The sequence below is a fragment of the Giraffa tippelskirchi genome, chromosome 9, assembly GCF_054371585.1.
Source record: "Giraffa tippelskirchi isolate mGirTip1 chromosome 9, T2T-mGirTip1v1.2.pri, whole genome shotgun sequence".
NCBI lineage: Eukaryota > Metazoa > Chordata > Mammalia > Artiodactyla > Giraffidae > Giraffa > Giraffa tippelskirchi.
This window is the reverse complement of record NC_137283.1, coordinates 31251994-31277960: the sequence shown is the minus strand read 5'-3', so window position 1 is coordinate 31277960 and position 25967 is coordinate 31251994. Positions and strand designations below refer to the sequence as shown.

Sequence of the window (25967 nt, the reverse complement as noted above, 5' to 3'; positions counted from 1 at the left end):
CAAAAAAGAAACAAAAATAGCAGTTAATACATTAAAAAAAAAAAAACCATTCTGTCTAAACATCTTCCAAGAGTTCAGATAAAAGAAAACCTTTTGGGAGCACTGTTTCAATAAAGAAAAGCCTTGCAGTTATTAATTATTGAATAGAAATGATGGAAAAGGTAATGTGGAAAGGAGCAGAGAGAACAGGGAAGAGGTACCTTGTGACTGGTAACAACACCCCAACTCAAGGCTGCGGGCTGTGAGTGGGAAGTGCCGCCCCATCCAAAAAAAGGAGTGAAACACTGCAGTGCATCTTCCCTCCCTTTTGGGGGTGTCAGAGCTCTTCTGAGCTCCTATAATAAGTCAGGCATTATCTATTCATCCTTACAGCCACCTCTCAAGGCAAGCATGCCTCCAGGCAAGCATGCCTCCAGGGTGGCCCCTGGGGTCAACGTCTTACCCAAGTTCAAAGCTGGAGCCTTGAGTTAAGGTCATGAACCCAGATGTGCCCTCTGCCACTCCCCTTCAGGGGCTCACCAGGCCAGAGCAATGAGAGAGCCATGGAAGCTCAGAGAGGCACGGCCGCTGTCGTGTCAGTGACCAACGTAGGAGCCTGGGAATGTCTGGGCAGAACTCTCTGCAGAAGAATGGGGTCAAGCTGGGCTGTGCAGGCAATAATGAGAGGACCGTTTTAGGAGCCAGAAGGGAGCCTCTGTGACTGTCAATTATGCAGGCTAGATGTTTACAATGAGCAGTCTAGCTTCAGGCCAATATTAACTTCTGTTCCTATTACTATCAGATTAATTGCATTTTGTTGCTTTTTCTCAATACACTTCAAATCAGGAAACCTATAATTCAGCAGTTAGTCATTAAAGAAGCGGCAGATCTACAACTGCGTTATCTGAAGCTCATCTACAAAATGGAACAAAAATTCAAGGTTGGGTTTCCTTTTTTGGTATGATAAACAGAGCATTAATAACAAGTAACAAGGACATGATTTCTAAGGTTAGGAACGCCTGAACTGAAAAATTCTTTAGATAACAAGGGAATTCAAGGTAAATAGACTAAAGAGGATTGAGGAATCTGGGTTAATTTGCATTTTAAACAACTGCTTTCTAGAATACATAGAAAATACAGTTGCAAAAACTTTCATTTCAAGATTATAGAAACCAAGAAATACACAAATCATGTTTATGTTAGAATGCTCTTGTACAAAGATAAGAAAGGCTTAAGGGAAGTTAGTATAATTTCAAATACTAAAATAGTAAGTCATATTTCCTACATACTTCAGAGACTATAATAAATATGCATATACACATACACATAAATAAAATAGTCTTCATTTTTCATTGTCCCCCATGATCACATGCTTTTTACATGCAGTTGATACTGTTCCACAGCTGATCAATAAAACACAGTTTACATCAAATGACCAGAAAGTTGTCAATTTTTAAAAATCCTAGCCTCTCTTGTGGGTTGCTAACTTCAAAGACATGCATTAAGATTATTAAGCAAGTAATGATAGATTTATTATATAATGTTAAGAAATGTTTTCTTTGAAGCACAAATTAAAAGGTCACAGATGCCCCAATTTTTCTCTGGGTTGAGAGTTAAAAATGCAGAATAGATCATTTTGCTGGCCGTGAAGGACACGTGAAGGGGATTTGAAGTCACTCTCCTTTCCAGGCAATATTTTAATGAAATGCTTAATATTCAGCCGTGGATTAATGAGGCTGTTCTCTATTTTCAAACAATGGTGAACAATTAAGACCCAATCTTGAAAACAAATTGACACTGCTTGTTATTTTGTGACGGTATTAAAACGACCATCACTGGAGCAACTGGCATTATTTAACAGGATGGAAAATAACCACTGACACATCAAGCAATTCAGTGGAGATATCTGAGGCGGGGAAAAAAGGTCTGTGGCAGCTGCTGCTCCTAGAAATAAAGCTGACATTTTAGGATGAAAGCAATTTGACCAGCTGAAACCTTGACATGCTGTGTGCCACGTTCAGAAGTCACCCAAAATACATGCCAAGGTCCTAAACATTCTCCAAAAAGCCAGCAAGCTGTGCAAGTTCTCAGTCCTGGTTTCAAAATACTCAGAGGAGAAGAGATGGGTGCAGATCTTTGAAGAGCTCAGACTTGCGAATGGGAATGGAATTAATTAGCCACAGGAGTATGAGAAAAACCATACATCAAGTGTGGGAAAAGAAATCTATATATGGAGATTAACTGGGAAAAACTGACCTTCCAACGGAACTCAAAATTCAATCCAAGACAGCCACATCTCCTAAATAAGCAGGAACTAAATACACTGCTCAGCAAACATATATCAAGCTGCACACAGAATAATAAATAATCTCAGTTTCTCAGTGCCTTATTATGGAAAATTTCAGTGGTCAATGAGAATGAACTATTTTTTCATGCCCAAGACTCATAGAACCTCAGGGAACTTTTCTTACACGTTTATTAGTTGTAAGTGTGTTTACCTATCTTCCCCAAGGAACATTCTAATTCCACTTCTCAAAACTCCAATCTTTGCTTCCCAGGTTACAAAGTTATTTAGCTTGTTATTTTAGATAACTTCTATAACTCAGTCCTGGCCTCCCCTCCAAAAAAAAGGTAAACTCTACATGGCCAAATTGATGGCATGAAATGATAGGTTTAAAGAATAATTCATTATACTATCAAGATCTTGGCATGCCAATTGCTGAAAAGACTATTTTGAGCTGTCAGTTCTAAAGCACATATTTTTTCATTGACTGACATGCCAAGTGGTTGATGGAATAATGAATTGTTCCCACTGACTTGACCATCATACACAACCGTTGGGCTCCATGTAGCATTTTTCAGAGTGATGAATAACACTGTCACTCTTTCCATGGTGGATCAAACTAGGAAGGTGAGGTCAGGTGTGGGGACTGGCTGAAGAGTGGGATGATGGTTTAGGGGTGGAGGGGAGGGTGGGGTGAGGACCAAGGACATGGGAAATGTCAGCCTGTCAGAGTAGTGGGTCATGTTCTACATTTCTCAATTAAAAATATACACGAGCCCACATTTTAACATGATTGCAGCAAAACAGCCACTTCCGAATAGTATTTTGCTTTCTTGCTTGGAAAGGGTTTTGTTTTTTCTCTTTTTCTCTTATCTCTGACTTGATCACTATTTTCTGCTACTGCATTCAACTGAGAAACTCAATTTCTCTAACTCAGAGACAAGGCCGCCAGAAGGCAACCAGATCAAAACCATGTGGGCGCTGTCCTCAGCACAAGTTCAGTGCCTGTTCCCAGGTTACTCTCTGCTCCTACGGTATCATCATACACCCCTGAATCACTGGGGTGGGCCAAATCTAAACCTTGCTGTGGAGTCCTGCCCTAAGGACACAGAAGCGGAGCCCAGAACCAAGGTCAGCTCCAGAACTGACAGGGCCCCGTTGTAACCGTTGCCAAAAGCCCCCCTGATTCATACCAGCCAGTTTTCTAATCCCAAATTAGGCAAAAATGCCCACCCCGTTACTCACCCTACAGCGCCCCAATCAATCACCTAATGCCACCCTTCCAGCAAGAACTTTCTTTGTCTCGAGGCTATAAAAATTGGTTACTAACCCAGGAAAACTGTTGGCTCTCCCAAGGCTGTCAGGAGGTCGGCCCGCTGTGCTTGCAGCCCCCACATTATCTCTGCTCTTTGTTCTTAATAAACTCATTCCTTTCTGCAATACTGTGTTTGGAAATTCTTTTCCAACCCACGTTCAGACTGCCACTTCCTGGCCAAAGGAGCACCTTCTGAAGGCCTGCAGACCCACTGAGCAGACGTGACGGGAGCACCTGGTGATGTTAAGGGGCAGGTGGACAAAATGCTGAATATTGACAAAAGTCACCAGCCACATAGGCAGTAATGCATTGGGTACTTCTCATTCATGTAAAGAACTTTTTTCTATGTATAAAAGACAGGCTGGGATATTCACTGAGACAAATCTCTAGTTTCTCTATCATTTGCAAAGGATATGACTTAGTGGTAAAGAACCTGCCTGCCCATGCAGGAGACGTGGGTTCAATCCATGGGTCAGGAAGATTCCCTGGAGGAGGGTATGGTAACCCACTCCAGTATTCTTTCTGGGAGAATCCCATGGACAGAGGAGCCTGGCGGGCTACAGCCTATGGGGTCGCAAAGAGTTGGACACGACTGAAGCGACTTAGCACACACACACACATCCAAAATTTATCAAGAGCTCATACAACTCGACATCAAAAAAACAAACAACTCAATTAAAAGATGGGCAGGAGATCTGAACAGTCATTTTTCCAAAGATGACATATAGATGGCCAACAAGCACATGAAAAAACGTCCCACTTCACTAATCATCAGGGAAATGCAAATCAAAACCACAGTGAGCTGTCATCTCATGAGTGTCAGAATGACTGTCATCAAAAATACCCAAAATAACAAAGGTTGGCAAGAACATGGTGAGAAGGGAACCCTCATCGATTACTGGTGCAAATGTAAATTGATACAGCCACAGTGCAAAACAATATGGAGATTTTTCCATAAAACTAAAACTCGAACTACCATATGACCCAGCAATTCCACTCCTGAGTATATCTCCAAAGAAAATAAAAACATTAATTCAAAAAGATCTACACCCTCCAATGTTCACAGCAGCATTAGTTAGAAGAGCCAAGACATGGAAGCCCCTACCTGTCCAATGACAGATGATTGTTTAAAGCAGAGGCAGGACACCACTCAGCCATAAGAAAGAAATTTTTCCATTGCAACAACATGGATGGATTTGGACGGTATTACATTTACTGAAATAAGTCAGACACAGAAAGACAAACACTATATCATATTCCTTATATGTGAAATCTAGAGAACAGAACAAACTAATGAATGTAACAAAAACAAAACAGACTCACAGATAGGAGGGAACAAACCAGCCATTACCAGTGGGGAGGGGTAAGCTAGGGGTAAGGAATTTAGAGGTACAAACTACTATGTATAAAATAAACAAGCTGCCAGGATATTCTGTACAACATGGGGAATATAGTCAATATTTTGTAACAACTGTAAATGGAATGTAACTCCTTTTTTGGAATATAACTTTTAAGCTGTGAATTCCTATGCTGTACACCTGAAACATATTATTATACAGCAATTGTACTTCAATTTAAAAAGCAGGGGGTGGGGTGGAGCAGGCTTGGAGCCTCACTGAGACAAACCCTAGTCCAGGCAGAGCCCTTCTCAACCATGTGCCCCTGAGTGATAACATCATAAATAACACCTGCCTCAAGTTCCCCTCTCCCTCCAACAGACAGCAATTAACTTTATTTCTTAAAAAATAAAATAAAATAAATACAGCTTTGGTGTGGAACCCTGTACCAAGGTCACAGGACAAAAATCTCCAGAACTGACCGAGCCCCATAGCAACTGTTGCCATGAGCCTCTGGATCTAAACCAGTCACTTCACAGAACCCATAATAGGTAAAATATCCATCCTACACCACCCTATAGCATCCTAACCAATCACCTAATGACACCCTTCCAGTAGGAATTTTTTCTGTCTTGAGGCTATAAAAATTGGCTACTGGCCCATGAAAGGGGTCAGCTGTCCCAGGAAACGGCCCACTGCTCTAACAGCATCTCCCACTCTAACAAACTCGACTCTCCTCTCATTCCGCCTCATGTCTGGAAATTCTTTTCCAACCCACGCACAGACCACAACATTTGAGTTCCCCTCCCCACTTTCCTAGTAGTCATTTTCCTACATAATTGAAAACTCTGGGCTATACTAGGATTTCTTGAAGTTTCAACCCATTCTTGAACACTTTTAGCAAACAAATGAATCCCCACATCCCCAGTATTCAGAATGCACACATTTTGTAAAAAGATGTTAGAGTGAAGCCCAGACGAACCTCCCTCCTGGCAGAGCGACCCCTTGGCCACCTTACATAATTGATCCTTGGGCTTATATATTAATATGTGCATATCTTTGCATAGATCATGTACCTTTTGCCGTTTAATCACAGACTGAAGGCGCAGAAGTGAACTTTGGATGCAGGTAGCTGAGAATCCTGAGGCCAGGAGAAGGCAGGCTGGCAGTCAGGCCTGTGCCATTGGTGAGGTTCTCAGGTGATACTGATGAAACCACTCAGTGGGAAGCAAAGTTTAAGTCTGATAGCCCCGGAGCCTCTGTAATTTCTGTCTGGGGGCCGCCTGGTCTCTAGGAGCTTTTCCACCTCATGGGACTGTCAGTCCGTCACTGAATCAAGCAGACCTCAGCGGCCACTGTCCTCAGGGTCTTTCAGGCCCAAGTTGTCATCACCTGGAGATTTCTCCGGTGCTCACTGGCCGAGGACCCAGGCTTCCTGTGGGCCTGCGTCTTCTTCCTCCTCGTCATCTGCCTCCTATTTTCCTTCTTCCACCTCCCAGCTCCTCTCCCAGCTTAGGAGGCCTCCCTGTGTGCCAGACCCAAGGTGTGCTACCTTATTTTTGCCTGCGAGGAAGCTTCCCTCTCGCCCCAGGGCACAGCTTCTCTTGGTTACAAGTTCCTCCCCTTCCAGGCAGCCCCACTGTTTAACCTTACACACCTGCGTGATTACCTGATTAAAATCAGGCTCCTCTATCCTCACAGTTGTTTGCTCCACGAAGTGTGGTGCAGACACAAGGACCAAATACAGTCTTACAACAACCTTCAGGTTGGTCCCCTGAGTAGTGTCCATTCACAGATGAGAAAACTGAGGCTCCCTGAGTGTCAATGGCAGGCCAGAGTCTGTCCCTTCCACTTCTCCGCCACCCTGCTCCTCATCATGGCTCTGCAAAGCTGCTTTTTGTCCTAAGACTTCATGTGTTTGCACTTGCCCGACATCATGGAGGGGGTGTGGGTGGGCAATCTCAGGAAGGCTGAACTGAATGGGGGAAGTAGATGTTATTCCCGGGTCCTGTGCGGCCACTTCCAATGGACAGCCCAGAAGAGTCAGCGCTAAGTCTGCTACAGTGTCTTACCACCAAGGGTGACTGTGCACATCACCATGCCATTCACTAGAAACCAACAAGTCCAAACCTTTCTGTAGGGTTCCTGACCGGCGGTCTTTGCTTTCACCAAGAGCGCAGACGTTTTGGCTGGGAGTAGGGATTGCGCCAGGTCCTTGGAGCCTACAGGCTCTTCATTGCTGAGTGTGGGCTTTTTCTCTAGTTACGGCGACCGGGGCTAGTTCTTAGTTGTGGTGCTCGGCCTTCTCCTGGCAGTGGCTTCTCTTGTTGGTGGAGCACGGGCTCTAGGGCATGCGTTCTTCAGCAGCTGCACACGCAGTCTCTTGTAGTTGTGGTTTGCGGCTCCAGAGCGCAGGCTCAGTAGTTGTGGTTCCTCGCTCCAGAGCGCAGGCTCAGTAGTTGTTCCTCGCTCCAGGGCGCAGGCTCAGTAGCTGCAGCTCTAGAGCTGTACTGCGCAGGCTCAATAGTTGTGGGGCCTGCAGACGTAGTTGCTCTATGGCATGTGGGATCTTAGCTTCCAGACCAGGGATCGAACCTGCGTCCCCTGCATTGCAAGGCAGATTCTTCACCACTGGACCACCAGGGAAGACCCCCCAAAAGCAGACTTATAAATGCTAATATTTGGGGGGGGGGCGGGGAACAGGGGGGGAAACATGAGAAAGAAGAAAAAAGAACTGAAGAAGCAGCAGCAAAAAGACAAAAGGAGACTGTAAGATGCTTCCCAGCTATTGGCCCTTCTCGCCAGTCTCAAGCATAGCTATAAAAGAATGGGCGCCTTTTTCTGCCTATTACTTTTATTCCTGGTCCCCCAGATTTATTGCCTGCACGAAGTAGCAGCCACCATAAAACTCTTTTCAACAGACTGCTATTTGAATTGCAAAAGTATGACTATCCAAGAGCATATAATCTAGTACAAAGTCAATATGATAGTGTTACCCAGCAATTTCTGAAAGACAGCTTATTTGCATAGACACCTGCCAGGCAGAACGGAAATCCCATCTGGGCTCCATGTCTCAGTGTGGTGATGGCAGTAAGGACGCTCCACCATCACATCTTTTAATTTCACAGGCAAGAGGATGCATTGACATCCTTGTGAACTGCAGGAGGAAAAACTCCTGGGCCCGTTTCCACCAAGTGAACCATAAACACTTCTAAAAGCATCTTGTGTAAATTCTCTCCCTGAGAATATTGCTGAATATTCCCTGCGTTTTTGAGAAACGATGTGTAGATAAAGATATTTCTCTGGAGGATTTACATTTTTCTATCAGTGCAGAATGGCTTTCACTGTGAATTGGTGCTTTCATGCTTTTCTCCCCATTTTCTGCCGCCCTCAGGGGCTGGAGGGGTTGCTGCAGTAAGAGACATACCGGCTTCCTCAGTGTTTACATCGTCCTCCTCAGCCTCCCTTTTCCGCAAGCTTTTCAATGTTATCTTGGCCTCTTCCTGCCTTTTCTTTGACCTGTACAACGTGTGTCTAGTAACTCCCTCCTTTCACTCTTGTCCTCGGCTTTGTTTACTGCCTATCCACTTAAAGGTTTTCTTCTGAGACTTAGAAACTTCACCTTTAACTTCATCTCCTCTTTGATGAGTCCTCATCCAGCTGCCTCATGGCAAACTGGCCTGATTTCTCAGGCACCATTATTTAACCCTCTGCCCAGCTTTGATTTCTACCTAAGACCATTAGGGACTTCTACATGTGTGTCCTTCACATTTACTTCCCAGATTTTTCTGGAAATTACCATTATTTTTTACCTCTGCTTGTCCTGCTGATCAATCTCAGCTTGAGAGGCAACAGTGTGATGGGGCCGCAGTGTGGCATTAAACTTGGAATAAGAATGTCTGGGTCCATGTCCTCCCATCACTGTGGTGTTGGGTGGGACAGTCACTCCTGGAGTCAGGCATGGCTGTGTGGGTTAGGTTCTTTCAGGTTGGAAGAAAGAGGTCACCCAATGCATGACCTGAATGTACAAGTGACCTCATGAAGAACTGAAGAGCAGCTCACGATTGTACTTGATACAAAAAAAGCACCAATAGCTCAGATCTGGTGTCTTGGTTCCAGAAACCTTGGCATCCTCCTCACGTCTTCCATCCAAATGCCCCTGCTTAAGGGACCTGGGTTGTTTCTTTACCTTTTATCTTATAACCTTTTTTCTTACCTTTTATCTGATGCCTGGTCCAGTCAGTTGTGATCGGGTAGCACAACTGACAGACTCACAACCCGGAAGCGGCTTCATGCCAAGAGCACTGCCTGTTACCCACTCCCCAGGAGGGTAGACAGCCATGGCCAGTGCTCAGAGAAGCCTGCCTGGATTCTTGTAACAGCAATCGTTAAGCTCCCTGAGAAACAGACCAGCAGTCAAATGAATCTGGAAGCAGCGCATATGACCTCTTCCTATTTAGAAACTCACAGTGCGCACTAGTGTGTCAAAGGTGGGGATAAACCCTACAAGAAACAACTCGACTTGACTTGAGGCAGTATTTCCCTGGTAAACTGTTTATTATGCAACATCTTAAGGATACCCAGTGGAAGACACTTTGACAAGTACTGGCTTAGAACTCCTGACCTGTCTACTGCCAAGAGCTGTCACTGTGTCCTAGACCAGCAGCTCCAAATCCCTGTGCAATGGGACACCTGGGGACATTTGACCAAATAGAGTCAGCTGATGGCACCCCTGAGAATCTAAATAATTTGGTGTGGGGAGAAGTCTGGAGATTCAGAATTTAACCGCTTTCCAGGTACTAGAGCTTTAAATAATAACAGTTCTATGTGTTCCATAGTATAATAGCATTTACTGAACAAACAGTATGCACCAAGCCCTAAACGAGTGTGACTTTATTTTTTTTATCCTTGAATCTACCCTGCCTAATAGATATTGCCACCAGTTTACGAGAAAATTGAAGCTTCATAAGGCTAAGCAACAAACCCCTGGTCATACAGCTGCAAGGGGTGTGCAAGGCTGAGGAGTCAGAGCCCTCTGATTCCTAGAGCTGAATTCCTGGGTCTACAAAACATGCTTCTCCCAGGAACTTTCTCTCTTGGTCTGAAAGTTCCTGTTACTGGTGGGCAGTCAACAAACCATAGCGAAATGAACAAAAGCCACAAAGGATCTCCAGGTCCTTTTCAGCAAAAACATCCCCCAATACTGCAATTCACAGTTGTCAAAAACAAATGATAGCAAATACCTGGAGAACTGCATGGGTCAGATTCACGTAAAGACTCGATATTAATACCCCTTTGTTTGTGCTAAAAATTCCTCTTTAATTAACATGGTACCACTCTTGGCATTTAGACCTCAATGAACTCCTTCATTTACATTGGGCTTCCCTGTTGGCTCAGTGGGTAAAGCAGCTGCCTGCCAATGCAGGAGACGTAAGAGACGCTGGGGTGGGAAGATCCCCTGGAGAAGGCAATGGCAACCCATTCCAGTATTCTTGCCTGGAGAATCCCAGGGATGGGGGAGCCTGGTGGGTTACAGCCCAAAGGGTCGCAAACAGTCAGACATGACTGGGCGGCTAAACACAAGCAGGAGAACTCTTCCATGTACAGTCTGGCTCTGCTCAATGACAACAGCACTTACATATACAGTAACCTATCAAGCCCAATATACAAAGAATTTAGGCCCTAAAAAGGACTGAGGAACTAATGGGCTATCTAGAGATCCTACAATAGAGCTCTCTTCCCAAGAAAATTCCTTCACGTCAATGAGACTGCATTCCACTCAACAGCTTCTGTTACTAGAAATCATCTTCCCAAGACCAAATGCTCTTTCCACAGGATGATTAGGAGATGGTACAAAGGATTCAGGAATTGGCTGCAGCTAAGAAATTTCACACTTAAATCTGAAAACTGTCCAGGATAATTTTCCCACTTTAACTTAAATCAGGGATGAAAAAAATACATCACACACAGAAGCAAGGCCTTATTCCTGGCACTCAGGTGTCTGGAATCTACAATGAGATTATTATACCCAGGCCTTCAGAGTGCAGAAAGGCCATTTGGAAGGGCTTGACTGCCACCTCATGGTTAAAATGTGCATTACTGTCCAAAGAGGGCCCACATAACCGCAGCCAAGCTCTAAGCCACTTTCTCCATGACAAGCATGCTTATGACATCTGATGCCACGCCCCAATAAGCTAACAGAGGAAGACGATATTAAAGTGTCTGGCAATAGCTCTTGGTTGTGAATATAGTATTCTGAAAGACTGGTTTCTCCAAGGCAACCATACCTGATCTGATTATTGCTCTTAATTTCAAAAAGCAAGTGTTTTTCAAATTCTCTCTCCACTGAGTGTGTATCAGAGTTACAACTATATTGTAACTGTAAGGAATAGCCTAACACCAGGACTACTTTCTCTACTTTCTTTTCCACCCAACTTCTCTCTTCTCTTTCCTTCTCTCCCTCCCTCCCTCCTTCCTTCCCTCTTTCCCTTCCTTCCTTTCATCCTTTACTTCCTACATTACCTCTGTTTAAATTCCTTCACAAAGAAAGCCCTATATCCAATCCACCTATTACTTATTAGCTGCGTCGCTTTGGGCAAGTTCCTTAACCTGTTTAAATATCCCAAAGAATGGTTTTTACCTTTGTTAAAAGCTTAGAGGTGGGGACCAACAAATAATAATATGGGACAGAGAACTCATATGGCCCACAAAGCCAATCTCACCTTCTACTATATGAAGTACACAGAACTGTCTTTAAGGAGTCTTTAAAACAAATAAAATCTGAATCAAATGAAGCCATAGCTATAACTTTTTGTTGGCAGGCAGTAGAAGGGAGAGTGGAACACACTGAATGGTAACATGGCACTATGAATGCTGTAGAGGGTCTGGGAGATCCACCCACCACTGCAGCGGGAATATTGACCACTGATGGATCACACCAAGCTCCTCTCCAGGAACTGCCTTCAGCTGAAGAGAGCTGCCCTGCTCCAGACTACACCTCTCTGGAGAAATGCTGGTATTCAGGGATTCATTGCTATGAGGATCTCCAGCCTTTGCAATCAGCTCTACAGTGCCCCCCTGTGGCCTCACTTGCAATTGTGTTGCAGCTCCACTGCTCCCTCCACCCGTCTGGTCCCTTTACTTCCTTCCAGGTGTCCATCAAGGAGCATCTTCCCCAACAAACCACCTGCATACAAATTTACTCCCACAGTCTGTCCCCCAGGGTACACGACCTGAAACATTTCTCCAGAGTCTCTAGCATAATAGCTACAGTTATCCTCTTCAAAGTCAGGCCATTCCTCCTGTTGAGATCCCTTCAATGATTCCCATCTCATCACCATCAAAGGATAAGAGCCTTGCCATTTTCACCCCAGGCCCATTACCTCTTTGACCTCATCTCCTACTCCTCTGCCCCTACACTGGCTTCCTGGCTATTATATCGGGTACCCTCCTGCCTCAGGACTTTTTCCTGTACTATCCCGTCATCCTGGAATACTCTTCACCAGCTATCTACATTGCTTCCTCCCTTAGAACTTTAAGTCCTGACTCAAAGGTGACCTCAACAAGGACTTCCCTGACCCTCTACCTCAGTGTGCCGGACTCTACCTCCCCCCAGAGCTCCACAGCCCTCATTCCCGTTTTAGTTTGTCCATACCATGCTTGTATCAACATCCAACACACAGTATATTTTCCTTATTTATGTTAATATCTGTCTCCTCCATCAGAACGCAAGGTCCATGAAGGTAAGGACTTTTTTCTGTTCTTCTCACTGCTGTATCCCCAGAACCTAGAGTAGAAATGTACACAGTAGTTGCTCCATCAATATTTACTGCATAATCTGGTGAATAAATGTAGGACTATAGATGTGGAATCAGAAGACATGTGATCTTTAGGGAGGTCCCTTAAACAGCATCTGACTTTTGTCACATTAAAAAATGGGAACAACTAAGTCGAGTTTATACAGATTATGCAATATACCATGAAAGCATCATATAATAAACTGCTAAATAATTGTAAGGTATAACTTTTCCTTAAATTGAATTGTCAGTGAGCTACTCAATTTGTATAATCTAAAGCGACCAGATTGAAAAAAAAAAAAAAGGTAAACATCTGACATTCAGACACAGAAAACCCTGAAAATAGTCTTGTGTTCAAATAAAATATAAAAAGATTTATTCCAAAGCCATATCCCAAATGTACAAACAATGACATGCATCTCTTTCAAAGACTTAATAAAAAGAGCAGTCTTTACATTTTAAATTTTATAACAATTTGAAGACCTTCTTTTGCTCCCATCAAAAAGAAAGTCTGATAAAAGTGAATTACATAAAGTACCTAGTATATTTTTTCATTTCTATAAAATGTATTGTTTCTTTAAATGTGAAATATGCAAATGTAACATTTCATTATGAAATTGTTTTCAATGTCTAAAATTCTTGCTCATCTACAGAATCACCAAACACTTCTTAAAATGAGGTAAGATAAATGCTGAAACCTTTTTTTTCAGGCCACTTTTTTTAGGTGTTTCTGCCTCTCTGACTAAACATGCAACATAGCCTTGACAATTCCTTTCACGTGAACGATCTTCTTGGCGGTTACTCAGTATTTTGGACAAAGAACAGCAGCAACACCAATCATTTCAAAAGACATGCTGTAAGTCTTTTTAAATATTGTAAAGGTCTCAAATCAAACCTATTGCTACAGTGACTCATTAATTCATTTACAGATATTTTAATAAATATTCCTAAACTCTAGAAGACCGTTGATAATCCTTTAAAGCAGGAGTCAGCAAATGTGTTCTGTAAAGGTGCAGATAATAAATATTTTAGGATTCTCAGGTCACTTGTCTGCTGTATATTCTTTTTTCTTTGAACTACTCTAAAACATAAAAAAAAATTTAGCTCTGCTGTACTTTGTTAATCCCTTACTTAGAAAAATATAAGTTGCTAGTCTCTAAATGAGATTACTCAAGTGTTAATAAAATGTAAACTTCACATTTTGCAATAAAATAAATCCATGGTTTCGGTCCACTAAATTGAAGGTTCATAAACAGTAAGAAGTGAATCTCATTGAGGGAGTAGGGGTGGCTGTCAGATATGCTTTTTAATCTATGGCACTCTCTTATGGCTTCTTATTCATTTTGAACTGGGTACTTCATGTGTATCTTTACCCTTTTTTGCCTTTACTTTTTTTATAGGGGAAAAAAAAATCTCTTCTTGTGGCTAATTTGAAGTTTGCAAAATCAAACACCGGAATAGTTCCATGCTAAAAGAGGTAGACACATACACACAGGTATATGCACTTACAAATATGTGCACAATGAAACCACTATTTCATACATAAATGCTCTCCACGGCTAAGAAGGAGCTGGTGGAAACCAGCAAGAAGATGCACAAAACCATCCTAAAGAACATTCTCATTTGTTTTTATCATATGTGGTTGTTACATGTGGGGAAAACATGATTTGCATATTAAATATATGAATATGACTTAATGAAACAGCATGATTTATTCAGGTTCTGGATAAATATAACCTGGCGTTGACTATAAGGATATAACAGAGAATTTATTGGGACTTAGTTTGGACTCTGATAAGAATAAAACAGATCTATTTATAATACTGTTTGATCTATAACACCGTCCTATAGCTTGGTACTGAAAACCACAGCCGTGTGTGTGTGTGTGCATGTATGCATGGGTGTGTTGTATGTTTTCCTGTCCAACTACAAACAGTGCTATGAACAAACTATGGCAAATAAATGAGTCGTGATTTTACTCAAATATATCATTATCAAGTTGGAAGCCTCTAAAATGATGATCCCATGATATTCTACAAAAACACTTACAAATTCTAAAACTAAGAAAGTTGCAAACTTTGGCATCCCTAAGAAAAAGGCTCAATGATACCAGTGAGCCCAGGCCCAATTTTCGAACAATAAAAAGTAAAGCTTTCAGTGCAAAAATAGTATCTTGATAAATAGCAATGACACAAAAATCAAACGAACACTTAAAAGCTATAAGAGACATAAGTAATATCCTGAAGGCATTGTATTGGTATTCAAAAAAAAAGGTGATTTGGGGCTAGGAGATAACAGGCTGTTTTACCTATTTAACTGTGAGGTGAGTCTGGTGGGGGATTGCTCAAAAACTCCCCTTTGGCAAAAAGACTCAACACATTTATAGCTCATCATGTTTTTTCTTAAATGGCCACTTTGGGTGTTGCAATACATGATCTGCAGCCTGAAGGACAAGGTACATAAATTCTTCTACATCAAAAGAATAGTTGGTAAACTTTGGATGTTCCCCCAGAGTTGGGTGATGGCCCTGAAAAATAGCAAAAGACAAATTTGTAAGCTGTTAAGGATGTGGTTTTCTGAACAAGAAGAAAATTATTTGACTTTGGCCAAAAGCAACTGTTTTAATTTATGCTCTACATCAGAGGTTGGCAATTTTTTTTCAGCAATAGGCCACATAGCATGTACTTTCAGCTCTGTGGACCACAGAGTCTCCACCACAATTATTCAACCCTGCTACTGAAGTGCTCAAGGAGCCATAGAAAACATGTGAACAGAAGAGAAGGACTGTGTCCCAATAAAGCTTTATTTATAAAAACAAGTGGAGGGCCAGATATAGCCCACTGGTCTATAGTTTGCAGATCCCGTCTCTAAATAATTTAACAGATCTCTCTAGACCCAAATTTCATGAAGGTCACTTTTCCACATAAAGATAGAGAATAATTAATTTCCCGTCGCCCACAAGTTTGCAAATATGAAAAACAACAACTCACGATTCCAGAGAACAGTTTTATCTTTGGATTGAAGTTCAAAGACAGTTTGCAATTTAATTAGACACTTTAACCCAATTAAAAAATAAAACAAGATGAGTTTTGTCATTGAACTTTACCTTATCTTGAGGGAAGACTTTGTTCTGCCTTCGCCAAGTGATGTAGTGGACACCTCTCAGCCTAGCCAGGTCCAAGTAACAACGTTCATCTCCACAGTTGTACCTAAGGACACAAGGGCATCCCTACACGATGGGGCTTTTGCCTGGGATTTTTGACCAATCCACAGTTCTTTGGGGAAAAAATTCACCTCCCAAATATGTTCTTGCAAAAGATTGTACAAAGAGTAAACAAGAGTGAGAGAGATTCATGTTCACAGCAGCAGCATTAGCTAGCCAAAAGGTGAAAAGACTCTGAATGTCTATCAGCTGACGAATGGATAAATAAAACGTGGTATATAACCATACAAGGAATTACTGCCAATAAAAAGGAATGAGCACTGATCCATGCTGCAATATGGATGAACCTTGAAAACATGACACTAAGTGAAAGCAGCCAGTAAGAAAAAGCCCACATATTGCATGACTCCACTTATGTAAAATGTCCATAATGGGTAAACCTACAGAGATAGAAAGTAGATTAGTGGTTTCCAGGGGCTGGGAGGAAGATGGAATGAGTGTAACTGCTGAAGGGGACTGACTTTCTCTGAGGGGCAATGAAAATATTGTAAAATTGTGGTGGTGGTTGCACAACTCTGTCAATATATTAAAAGCACTGAATTATATGATTTACATGAGTGAACTGTAGTATGGTATATAAATAAAACTTGTTTATAGAAACACACACACAAAAGTGAAAGATTGTTTTTAAAATATTTCCATAACTAAATCTTCTTAACGTTCAAAAAGCAGAATACGATTAAAGAATGGAGGGGATTTTTATCAACAGGCCTGTGAACTTGATATTAACTCCTAATAACCCCAGCTTTGTGCATAAGAACATGTGCATGGGGTGGGTGGGTAACACATTCTCCAAAAGAAAACTGATTCCAGGACTGTTGACCTCCAAGGACTGAAATGTTTCAGTGACATTTCTTTTCTTCCTTCTTTTTTCTCTTTCCCCCCTCTCTCTCAGGGAGAAATGAAGAACTGAAATAGAATCCACAATGATCTAGCTATTTCTCTAACATATATATTTATTTTTAAAGGTTTTTCAGGGTATTGGAAGTTCATGACAACTTTTTTTCTAAATAGTCTCTCATTTAAATGCCAAGTTATTTTTGAAATACAACCACAAAATCAAGATATTTAGAGCCAAAGGGAAGAAATCAGGTAATAGTAATCACTCTTGGTATCCAGAGTAGAATTATCAAAGGAGAGAGGTCCATGTCTCCACAACCAAACACCAAGTTAAAGGAACGCTGTGGGAAAATTACTTTCCCCTGAGGCCTCAGTCTCCCGTCTGTGTGTATGGAATCATACAGGCCCATGGACTTGTATGGTGCCTGTGAGCACCAGGCAAAGAGGTTGGCTTATGTTTTGGAGCTGTGCTCTTCACCAGAAGTACAGATACTCAAACTCTCTCTCTTTTTAAATTGTGGTAGAAAACACATGACATAAAATTTGCCATCTTAACCCTTTTTAAGTGTACAGTGCAGCAGCAGCGGCAGTAGTACCTATAGCTCATTGTTATAACCAATCTCCAGAACACTTTCATCATGCAAAAGTGAAACTCTCTCCTCATTAAACATTAAGTCGCCCTTCACCTCTCCCACCAGTTCTTGACACTTGCCCTTCTACTTTCTGTCTCTATGAATCTGACTTCTCTACGTACCTCGTGAAAGTGAAATCATACAGTATTTGTGCTTTTCAGAGTAACATTTCACTTAACATAATGTCCTCAAGGTTCATCCCTGTCACTGCACGAGACAGGATTTCTTTCTTTTCTAAGGTTGAATAGTATTCCACTGGGTATGTTTGTGTCTGTATCACATTTCATTTACCCGTTCCATAGTCAATGGACAACTGAGTTTCTTCAGATAACACTGCTAATGAGATAACACTGCTATGAACATGGGTATGCAACACACAGGTTCTCTTTTCACACAATAACTACACCGATGGCAGGGAGAGGCTTTCAGTTTGACAAGCACACAGGAATGCACTCAGAGAAAGGAAACCACAGATTCACATCTCCCGAATCCTGCTGAGATGGGGGAGGAAAGGGATATTTGGTTGCTAAGGATAATCGCAGTCTTCAAACTTTTAGGTCTTTTTTTTCTTTTCTTTCTAGATATATATATGATGTGAGTTCTTTGTAATGATTAAATATTAAGCCTTTTGAGGCTCTGAACGAAAGTCTCAGCAAGCAGAAAAAGCATTATCAGCTGCCTCAATGTTAAATTGTCCCCAAACACTTACAGTTCAAACACCACAGCCCAGTCTGGAAGGAAAAGTAAATGGCTAAGACCAGCTCCATGCATTCCAATAAATATGTCTGTGTTATGCGTGATTCTCAGCTGATCTAAAAACCCAAGTTCCCTGTGAACATAAAGAACAACAAAAGAAAGGGGAGGAGAGGGAAAGTACTGAGTTGAGTAAGCTCACGATTCATGGTAACAACATTTATACAAGTGTCTTTTCCCAATTTAAAGTACATTTCCTCATGATATTTGCCAATTTCAAGCCTACTCCCATAACTAACAGCCTACTTAATAACTAAACATTTTTTCTAAGTTAAGCTTGCCTTTTTAAAAACTCGCATGTTCTTATTTTAGAAGGAAACTTTTATACCTGTCTTAAATGGAAAACTAGTAACACATGACATTAAACTGTAAAAATGGGTATAACCAAGCTAAAAAGCATTATTCCAAGGTAGGTGGGTAACACTGCAAGGCAAAGCTCTGATCCTGAGGCTCACTCTCTCTCTATGAAAAAGTGGAATTAGCAAGCATTACAGTGATGTTATGATATATTTAGCAACCAACTGAAAACTATTTCCTTAAGATCATACAAGAAATTTTCAAAAATAAAATAAATTCTTCTTTGCATGATTTGAGTTATTCAATTGACACCTGTGTACCCCTAAAATTATCTCAGATACTATGAGGGCATTTTCCTGCCTGTACAACAGACGAATCCACAATTTTATGCATGCTGGTCTTTGAATTCAAGACACTGAAAGATGTGCAAACTTTGAAACAAAAGAGGCAAAGGGTCCACGAATCAAGGTAAATTGCAAGTGGTTAAACAGGAGATGGTAAGAGTGAACTTTGACAGTTCAGGAATCAGTGAACTAAAATGGACGGGAGTGGGAGAATTTAATTCAGATGACTATTACATCTACGACTATGGGCAAGAATCCCTTAGAAGAAATGGAGAAGCCCTCAGAGTCAGTAAAAGAGTCCGGAATGCAGTACTTGGGTGTAACCTCAAAAACAATAAAATGATCTCTGTTCATTTCCAAGGCAAACCATTCAGTATCACAGTAATCCAAGTTTATGCCCCACCACTAATGCCGAAGAAGTTGAAATTGAATGGTTCTATGAAGACCTACAAGACCTTCTAGAACTAACACCCAAAAAAGATGTCCTTTTTATCACAGGGGACTGGAATGCAAAAGTAGGAAGTAAAGAGATACCTGGAACAACAGGCAAGTTTCGCCTTGGAGTACAAAATGAAGCAGGGCAAAGGCTAACAGACTTTTGCCAAGAGAATGCAGTGGTCATAGCGAACACTCCCTTCCAATAATACAAGAGATGACTCTACACATGGACATCACCAGATGGTCAATATCGAAATCAGATTGATTATATTCCTTGCAACCGAAGATGGAGAAGCTCTAAACAGTCAGCAAAAACAAGACCAGGAGCGGACTGTGGCTCAGATCATGAACTTATTGCAAAATTCAGACTTAAATTGAAGAAAGTAGGGAAAACCACTAGGCCATTCAGGTATGACCTAAATCAAATCCCTTACAATTATACAGTGGAAGTGACAAATAGATCCAAGAGATTAGATCTGATAGACAGAGTGCCTGAAGAACTATGGACAGAGGTTCGTGACATTGTACAGGAGGCAGTGATGAAAACCATCCCCAAGAAAAAGAGATGCAAAAAGGCAAAATGGTTTTCTGAGGAAGCCTTACAAATAGCTGAGAAAAGAAGAGAAGCAAAAGGCTAAGGAGAAAAGGAAAGATATCCCCATCTGAATGCAGAGTTCTAAAGAACAGCAAGGAGAGATAAGAAAGCCTTCCTAAGGGAACAGTCCAAAGAAAGAGAGGAAAACAACAGAATAGGAAAGACTAGAGACCTCTTCAAAACTATGAGAGATACCAAGGGAACATTTCATGTAAAGATGGGCACAATTAAGGACAGAAATGGTATGGATCTAACAGAAGCAGAAGATATTGAGAAGAGGTGGCAAGAATACACAGAAGAACTATACAAAAAAGATCTTGACCCAGATAACCACGATAGTGTGATCACTCACCTAGAGACAGATATACTGGAGTGTGAAGTCAAGTGGGTCTTAGGAAGCTTCACTACAAAGTTAGTGGAGGTGATGGAATTCCAGCTGAGTTATTTCAAATCCTCAAAGATGATGTTGTGAAAGTGCTGCACTCAATATGCCAGCAAATTTAGAAAATTCAGCAGTGGAAAAGGACAGTTTTCATTCCAATCGCAAAGAAGGGCAATGCCAAAGAACGTTCAAACTACCACACAATTGCACACATCTCACACTCTAGCAAAGTAATGCTCGAAATTCTCCAAGCTAGGCTTCAACAGTACATGAACCGGGAACTCCCAGATGATCAAGCTGGATTTAGAAAAGGCAGAAGACCAGAGACCAAATCGCCAACATCCGCTGAATTATGGAAAAAGCAAGTGAATTCCAGAAAAACATCTACTTCTGCTTTATTGATTACACTGAAGTCTTTGACTGTGTGGATCACAACAAACTGTGGAAAATTCTTCAAGAGATGGGAATACCAAACCACCTTGTGCCTCCCGCAAAATCTGTATGCAGGTCAAGAGGCAACACTTAGAACTATACATGGAACAACCGACTGGCTCAAAACTGGGAAAGGAGTATGTCAAGGCCATATATTGTCACCCTGTTTATTTAACTTATATGGAGAGTATATCATGCGAAATGCCAGGCTGGATGAAGCACAAGCTGAAATCAAGATCGTTGGGAGAAATATCAATAATCTCAGATATGCAGATGACACCACCCTTACGGCAGAAAGCAAAGAGGAACTAAACAGCCTCTTGATTTGGCCACCTGATGCGAAGAGCTGCCTCGCTGGAAAAAACCCTGATGCTGGGAAAGATAGAAGGCAGGAGGAGAAGGGACATAGGGGACAAGATGGTTGGAATGCATCATTGACTCAATGGACATGAGTCTGAGCAGGCTCCGGAGGTGGTAAAGGACAGGGAAGGCTGGCGTGCTGCAGTCCATGGGGTCGCAAAGAGTCTGACACTACTGAGAGACTGAACAAGAACATGAGCCAAGAAAGTTCACCAAAGTGAGGCTGGGAAGAAATGGACAGAGTCTAATACTCTGATAAATAAAATGTAATCCAATCTCCCAGTCCCACCCACCCACAGTGAAGAAAATAAATGAACAAGATCTGTTTGCGTGGAAGAAGGGGAAGCAGCTTTCCTCTTAATCAGCTTCTCCTCTTTGAAGAGCTTCCTCTCAGGACAGAACAGAAACCCCGTGCCAGCACGAGGGAAGGAAGACAAAGGCACCAAGTGAGTCTCACACGAGGTAACGTGCCTCAGTTTCCCCGGGGTGCCAACTGATCCTGAGGGGGACGAGGGGCATTCGTCCAGGCAACACACCTGTGGAGTGGTCATTTCTGGGAAATGCCTGTAGGTCAGAACTCACAAAGCCCAACGCTATTATGTTTCTCTCGTGTCCCTCAGGTTGGCAAGGTCTGAATTTACTGTCACTAACCCTGGGCTCTCTTCTGGCCTCTGCTCTTCCTCAAGTGGCAGTGAGGATTGCCACCATCGGGTTAGTGTCACCTGTCAGACAGAAATAGCTTCAGAAACTTCACAAGACTCTTGAAAGAGGAAGATGAGACAGAGCAAGGAAAGCATTAAGAATACGGGTCAGTGCTCACAGACTCAGATTAACGAATTTATGGCTGTCGGGGAGAAGGGATAGTTGGGAAGATCACGTACGGACAGTTATATTAAAATGAATAACCAGCATGGGACTCTGCTCAGTGTTATGTGGCAGCATGGATAGCAGGGGAGTTTGGGGGAGAATGGACACATGTATATGTATGGCTGAGTCCCTTCACTGTTCACCTGAAACTACCACAATATTGTTAACAGGTTCTACCCCAATACATAATAAAAAGTTTAAAGGTTGGGAGGGAAAAAAGAGTAAGTCTCAATAAACAGTAGCTGTTTTTTCAGCTGCTATTTATTTGTATTTAGTGTCTGACGTTGGGACAGGGCCAGCTTCCTCCGTAACTGTCTTCCTACTTCGAAGCCTGGGACCAGCTCATGGCAGGTACCTGACAAAGACTTGTTGTGTAAATGAACAAATGTGTAACGAAAGAGGTGCTAAATGCCCAGGCTTACTAATAAGTTTAAACCAAACCATGTGAGGCACCATATGTTGGTAAATGTGTACTTTTTAACATAGAAAAAGGTGTTAAGTTTGGAAAACAACAGTATGACTATGGGTGGGTGAAAACGAGAGAGAAAAGTTTTCACTTTCCTTTGGAACTTTTCTATACTGTTTGACTTTTTCAATAAAAAACATGTATTACTTTTATAGCCCGATAGTTTCTATATCAACAGGAGTTATGTAGACAGGGGTTATGTAACATATAACACATGACATAGTTTCTATATCAACAGGGGTTACATAAATGTTAGGCAAATTCTATCTTTCTAACTTTTTACTTGTGTCAGAATTTTAAAGGAAATGTAAAAGTAAATTTTTCTTTTTAATTTTTAGCCTCACCCCACAGCATGCGGGCGGGACCTTAGGTCCCCAGACAGGGGTCTAACCCACACCTCCAGCATTAGAAGGCAGAACCTCTGGGGAAGTCCCAGAAACGTAAATATTTTATAAGACTTTTTTGAAACCTCATACTGTTCTATGAACCTCAAATTATTCCCATATGACTAACCTTAGGCCAGATGATGAAACCCAGCAGCTAACAGGGCAATTCAGGCTTATGCCATTTTTTAAAATTTGGAATTAGTTGCTGGTTTTTAAGAATTTTTTTTTGAATGTGGACCATTTTTAAAGACTTTATTGAATTTGTTACAATATTGCTTCTGCTTTATGTTTTGATTTTTTTGGCCACAAGGCATGTGGGATTTAGCTCCCCAACCAGGGATTGAACCAGCAGCCCCTGCATTGACAAGTGAAGTCTTAACCACTGGACTGCCAGGGAAGTTCCCCCAGACTTTAGAAATTTCAAATGAAAATAGGATTCATCACTTCTCTTTAAAAAGGGACAGTGTGGCAACATCAGGCCTGTCACAGCGGAAGAACTTCTGCCCACTAGGCTTGGCGTCCTCACCTGCCCACTTCATTCACTGATGGTATCCACTTGTCCCTTCCAGATCCACGAGTGCCAACACCTCCCATTCACAAAGTCCTCCCTCCTCTCCCCGCCGAAGGATGAGGAGGCTCCTCCCTCATCCAAGCCAAAGAGGACAGGATCTGCCCAAGACTGGATTACTACTTACTTATACTTATAATCAACAATCTGGACCTCAAATGTAGATATTGTTTTCAGTGCATTTACAAGCTGGGGGAAAAAAGAAATATATTTAGAATTTCTTTTCCTTCCTTCTCTTCAATTTTATTTACCTTGAAGTCCCCAAACTTCTTATTTTTCATATAAAGTTATGTTTCAAGTATTAAATCCCCTTTGTATCTTCATACAAATATGTTTCAGTTTTAAACTTTAACTGAGTTCAAGTACAGGCTCCACCTCTGCATTTTAGGGAGGAACATGCCACCTTCCTAAAATTGCTCTGCACTGGGCTGCTATGAGAATGAAAGGAGAAAATTCATAAAAGCAAAGGGCTTGTCACAGACACACATGAAATGTTATCTTTTAGCTACTGTTATTCCAATAGTTAGTCCCTCAACTTTCAATGTATATCCACTGGGCATCGACTTTGTTCCAGAATTTTCTTCCTACCCATTATATCATTTCAGACAAACTCCTAGTGCTTTGCAACCTCATCCACCAAAAATACTAAACTCCTGGCAGAAAAAAATTTCAACAGCTCTACACAGAAAAACAACTATACTTTCAGCAAAGAGAAAACAACTAAGCTTGATTAATTCATCATCACATCGAAAGCATCGCCATGGTTCTCTAGATCCCTCACAAATAAGCCATCTTAACCCAACACCACGGATCAGTGCTTTTCAGAAGCATTTTGTATCTGTATCCTGCTTTCTCATGTGCACACTGTGATTGCAACAGCAACAGGTACAGAAGCATCACTGACTCTGCACTGAAATCATGCTGGCATTTCCAAGTGCTTTAGGTATATGTCACTTCCTGCTCACAAATGCCATACCAAGGAAGTATTATATTATACACATTTCATAAATGATGTACTGAAGTCTTAGAGAAGGTAAACAACTTTCCCAGGATCTCCCATATAGCAAAGGGTACGGCCAAAACTAAATCTAGCTCATCTGACCCCAGAACCTGTGTTCTTGGCTAGCGCACTCCACTCTCCCGCTTCTAAAAAGCAACAGGCAGTGGCCCAAATCCAATCCCATCCCCCATCACACACTCACAGAGTTATAAAATGGAAGTTTCTCTCACTAGACAGTCCCTGGACGCCCACAGATACACTGTTTATAGCAAGTAGTTGAAGGAGTGAGGAGAGATTAGAATTCCACTTTCCAGGGGAGAATTAATCAGAGGGCATGAGCCCCTGTCTTGTAATGAGATGGGCCTACCTAAAAGGAGTCACATGTCTCCGAGGATCCCAAAGGAAGCATGCTCTTTTCCATGATTTGTAGTCAGACTAGAGACATGGCCATACCCCTTCCGGAATGACTGCTCTAACCTTGAGTTTGGGCAAGACTGCATGAACCATCATTTAATGAGGGTATCTAGGTTTTGTTATCTATTCACGAGTCAAGGAAAAGGGAAAAGTGCTTCCTTCTCTGCCTGGGAGTTGCCTTTCCCAGTGACACCAATTGGGAAAGCAACCAGTTGGGCACACAATGGCTTGGGGTTGGAGCTGAATGACCAAATCCCGCCTTAGGGCAAGAGCATCCAGGCAACTTGCGGGGCTGGATGTGAGAATACGGACGGCTGCAGTGTAGCACCAATTGGTGGTACCTTTCCAATGGACTTCGCTCTAGCAGTTGACTGATGGACAGGGAAGGAAAGTGGTTAGCCTCCTCCCAGGTGAAGCTGGGTTACAGCTATGGAGTGTTCTCTGCCTATGAAGTAGGCCCCCTTTCCCCCCTCACCCCATCCCATTACTCTGCTCACCAGCTGGGTGAACTTGGGCATTTTTTTTTAAACTCCAAGGTTTAGTGTTCTTGTTTAGAATGGAGAATAATAATAAAATACTGATATTATTGGTCTGCTGGGAGAGTTGAAGGACAGGCAGAGGGAACACATGCTTGGCACATACTTGCATCCAAAATGTGTTACCTTACCAATAAGTACTACTCATCTGCCTACTAATGATGCATCTCATCTGTCCACCCCACAGTGCATTACTTGATACATTTTTATTTCCAGGTCTTTAAAACACACATACACATGCTGTTCATTTCTTCCATCCACAGAGCTTACAATCGATGCCTCATTGCACCATATGTTCATGTCCTCCATAATCCATATGTGTCTCAAGAAGAGATGCTAATTATACAGTTTGGATCAGCCTCAGGCATCCAAATTAACTTGTGCCAAACATTTTACCCATCAAAAGCTGCCCCTAAATTCCCTCCCATCTCAAGTTCACTGAAGTGCTTAGGCTAACAGCCCAGGAGTTCATGCCTGATTCTCACTACCTCTCCTGGCCTCACTGAGGCTATAACTTTACACTCCCACAAGCAGTGTCATAGGCTCTATCTCCAAGATATATCCCAAAACCATTTATCTTGTCATCCCTCCTGTCCTCCCCTTCATCTAAGCTCTTATCGGGGCAACAGTTCTTAATCAATCTCCCTGCTCCTATTCTTGCCGCCAGAGTGATTTACAAATAAATAAAGAAGTCAGTTTCATGCCTCTCTATTTGCTACTAAG

The 25967-nt window shown here is 41.9% G+C and overlaps 2 protein-coding genes across 9 annotated transcripts in view; both read right to left on the bottom strand.

The window, feature by feature from the left end:
* The window catches only part of TAFA4 (TAFA chemokine like family member 4), a 209737-nt gene extending 202388 nt beyond the window's left edge, over positions 1-7349 (bottom strand). For 2 of the 3 annotated variants that reach the window (XM_081528458.1, XM_081528453.1), the window contains exon 1: positions 5992-7349. The gene's annotated coding sequence lies outside the window, so the exon portion shown is untranslated. Of the gene's footprint in view, positions 1-442; positions 588-5991 lie in introns of those variants that run through there. The other variant, XM_081528459.1, reaches the window with a different exon arrangement.
* EOGT (EGF domain specific O-linked N-acetylglucosamine transferase) overlaps positions 1-25967 on the bottom strand; it is a 70514-nt gene that overhangs the window by 17876 nt on the left and 26671 nt on the right. For 2 of the 6 annotated variants that reach the window (XR_014064913.1, XR_014064914.1), the window contains exons 14-18: positions 23422-23483; positions 18116-18235; positions 15818-15920; positions 15020-15238; positions 12570-12701 (exon numbers count right to left, since the gene is read on the bottom strand). Coding sequence is in view for 2 of the 6 variants with exons in the window: in XM_081528438.1 (XP_081384564.1) it covers positions 15092-15238; positions 15818-15920; positions 18116-18235; positions 23422-23483 (432 nt within the window). In the remaining 4 variants the exon portion in view is untranslated. Of the gene's footprint in view, positions 1-9131; positions 9313-12569; positions 12702-13059; positions 15239-15817; positions 15921-18115; positions 18236-23421; positions 23484-25967 lie in introns of those variants that run through there. The other 4 variants (XM_081528438.1, XM_081528437.1, XR_014064915.1 and 1 more) reach the window with 3 other exon arrangements.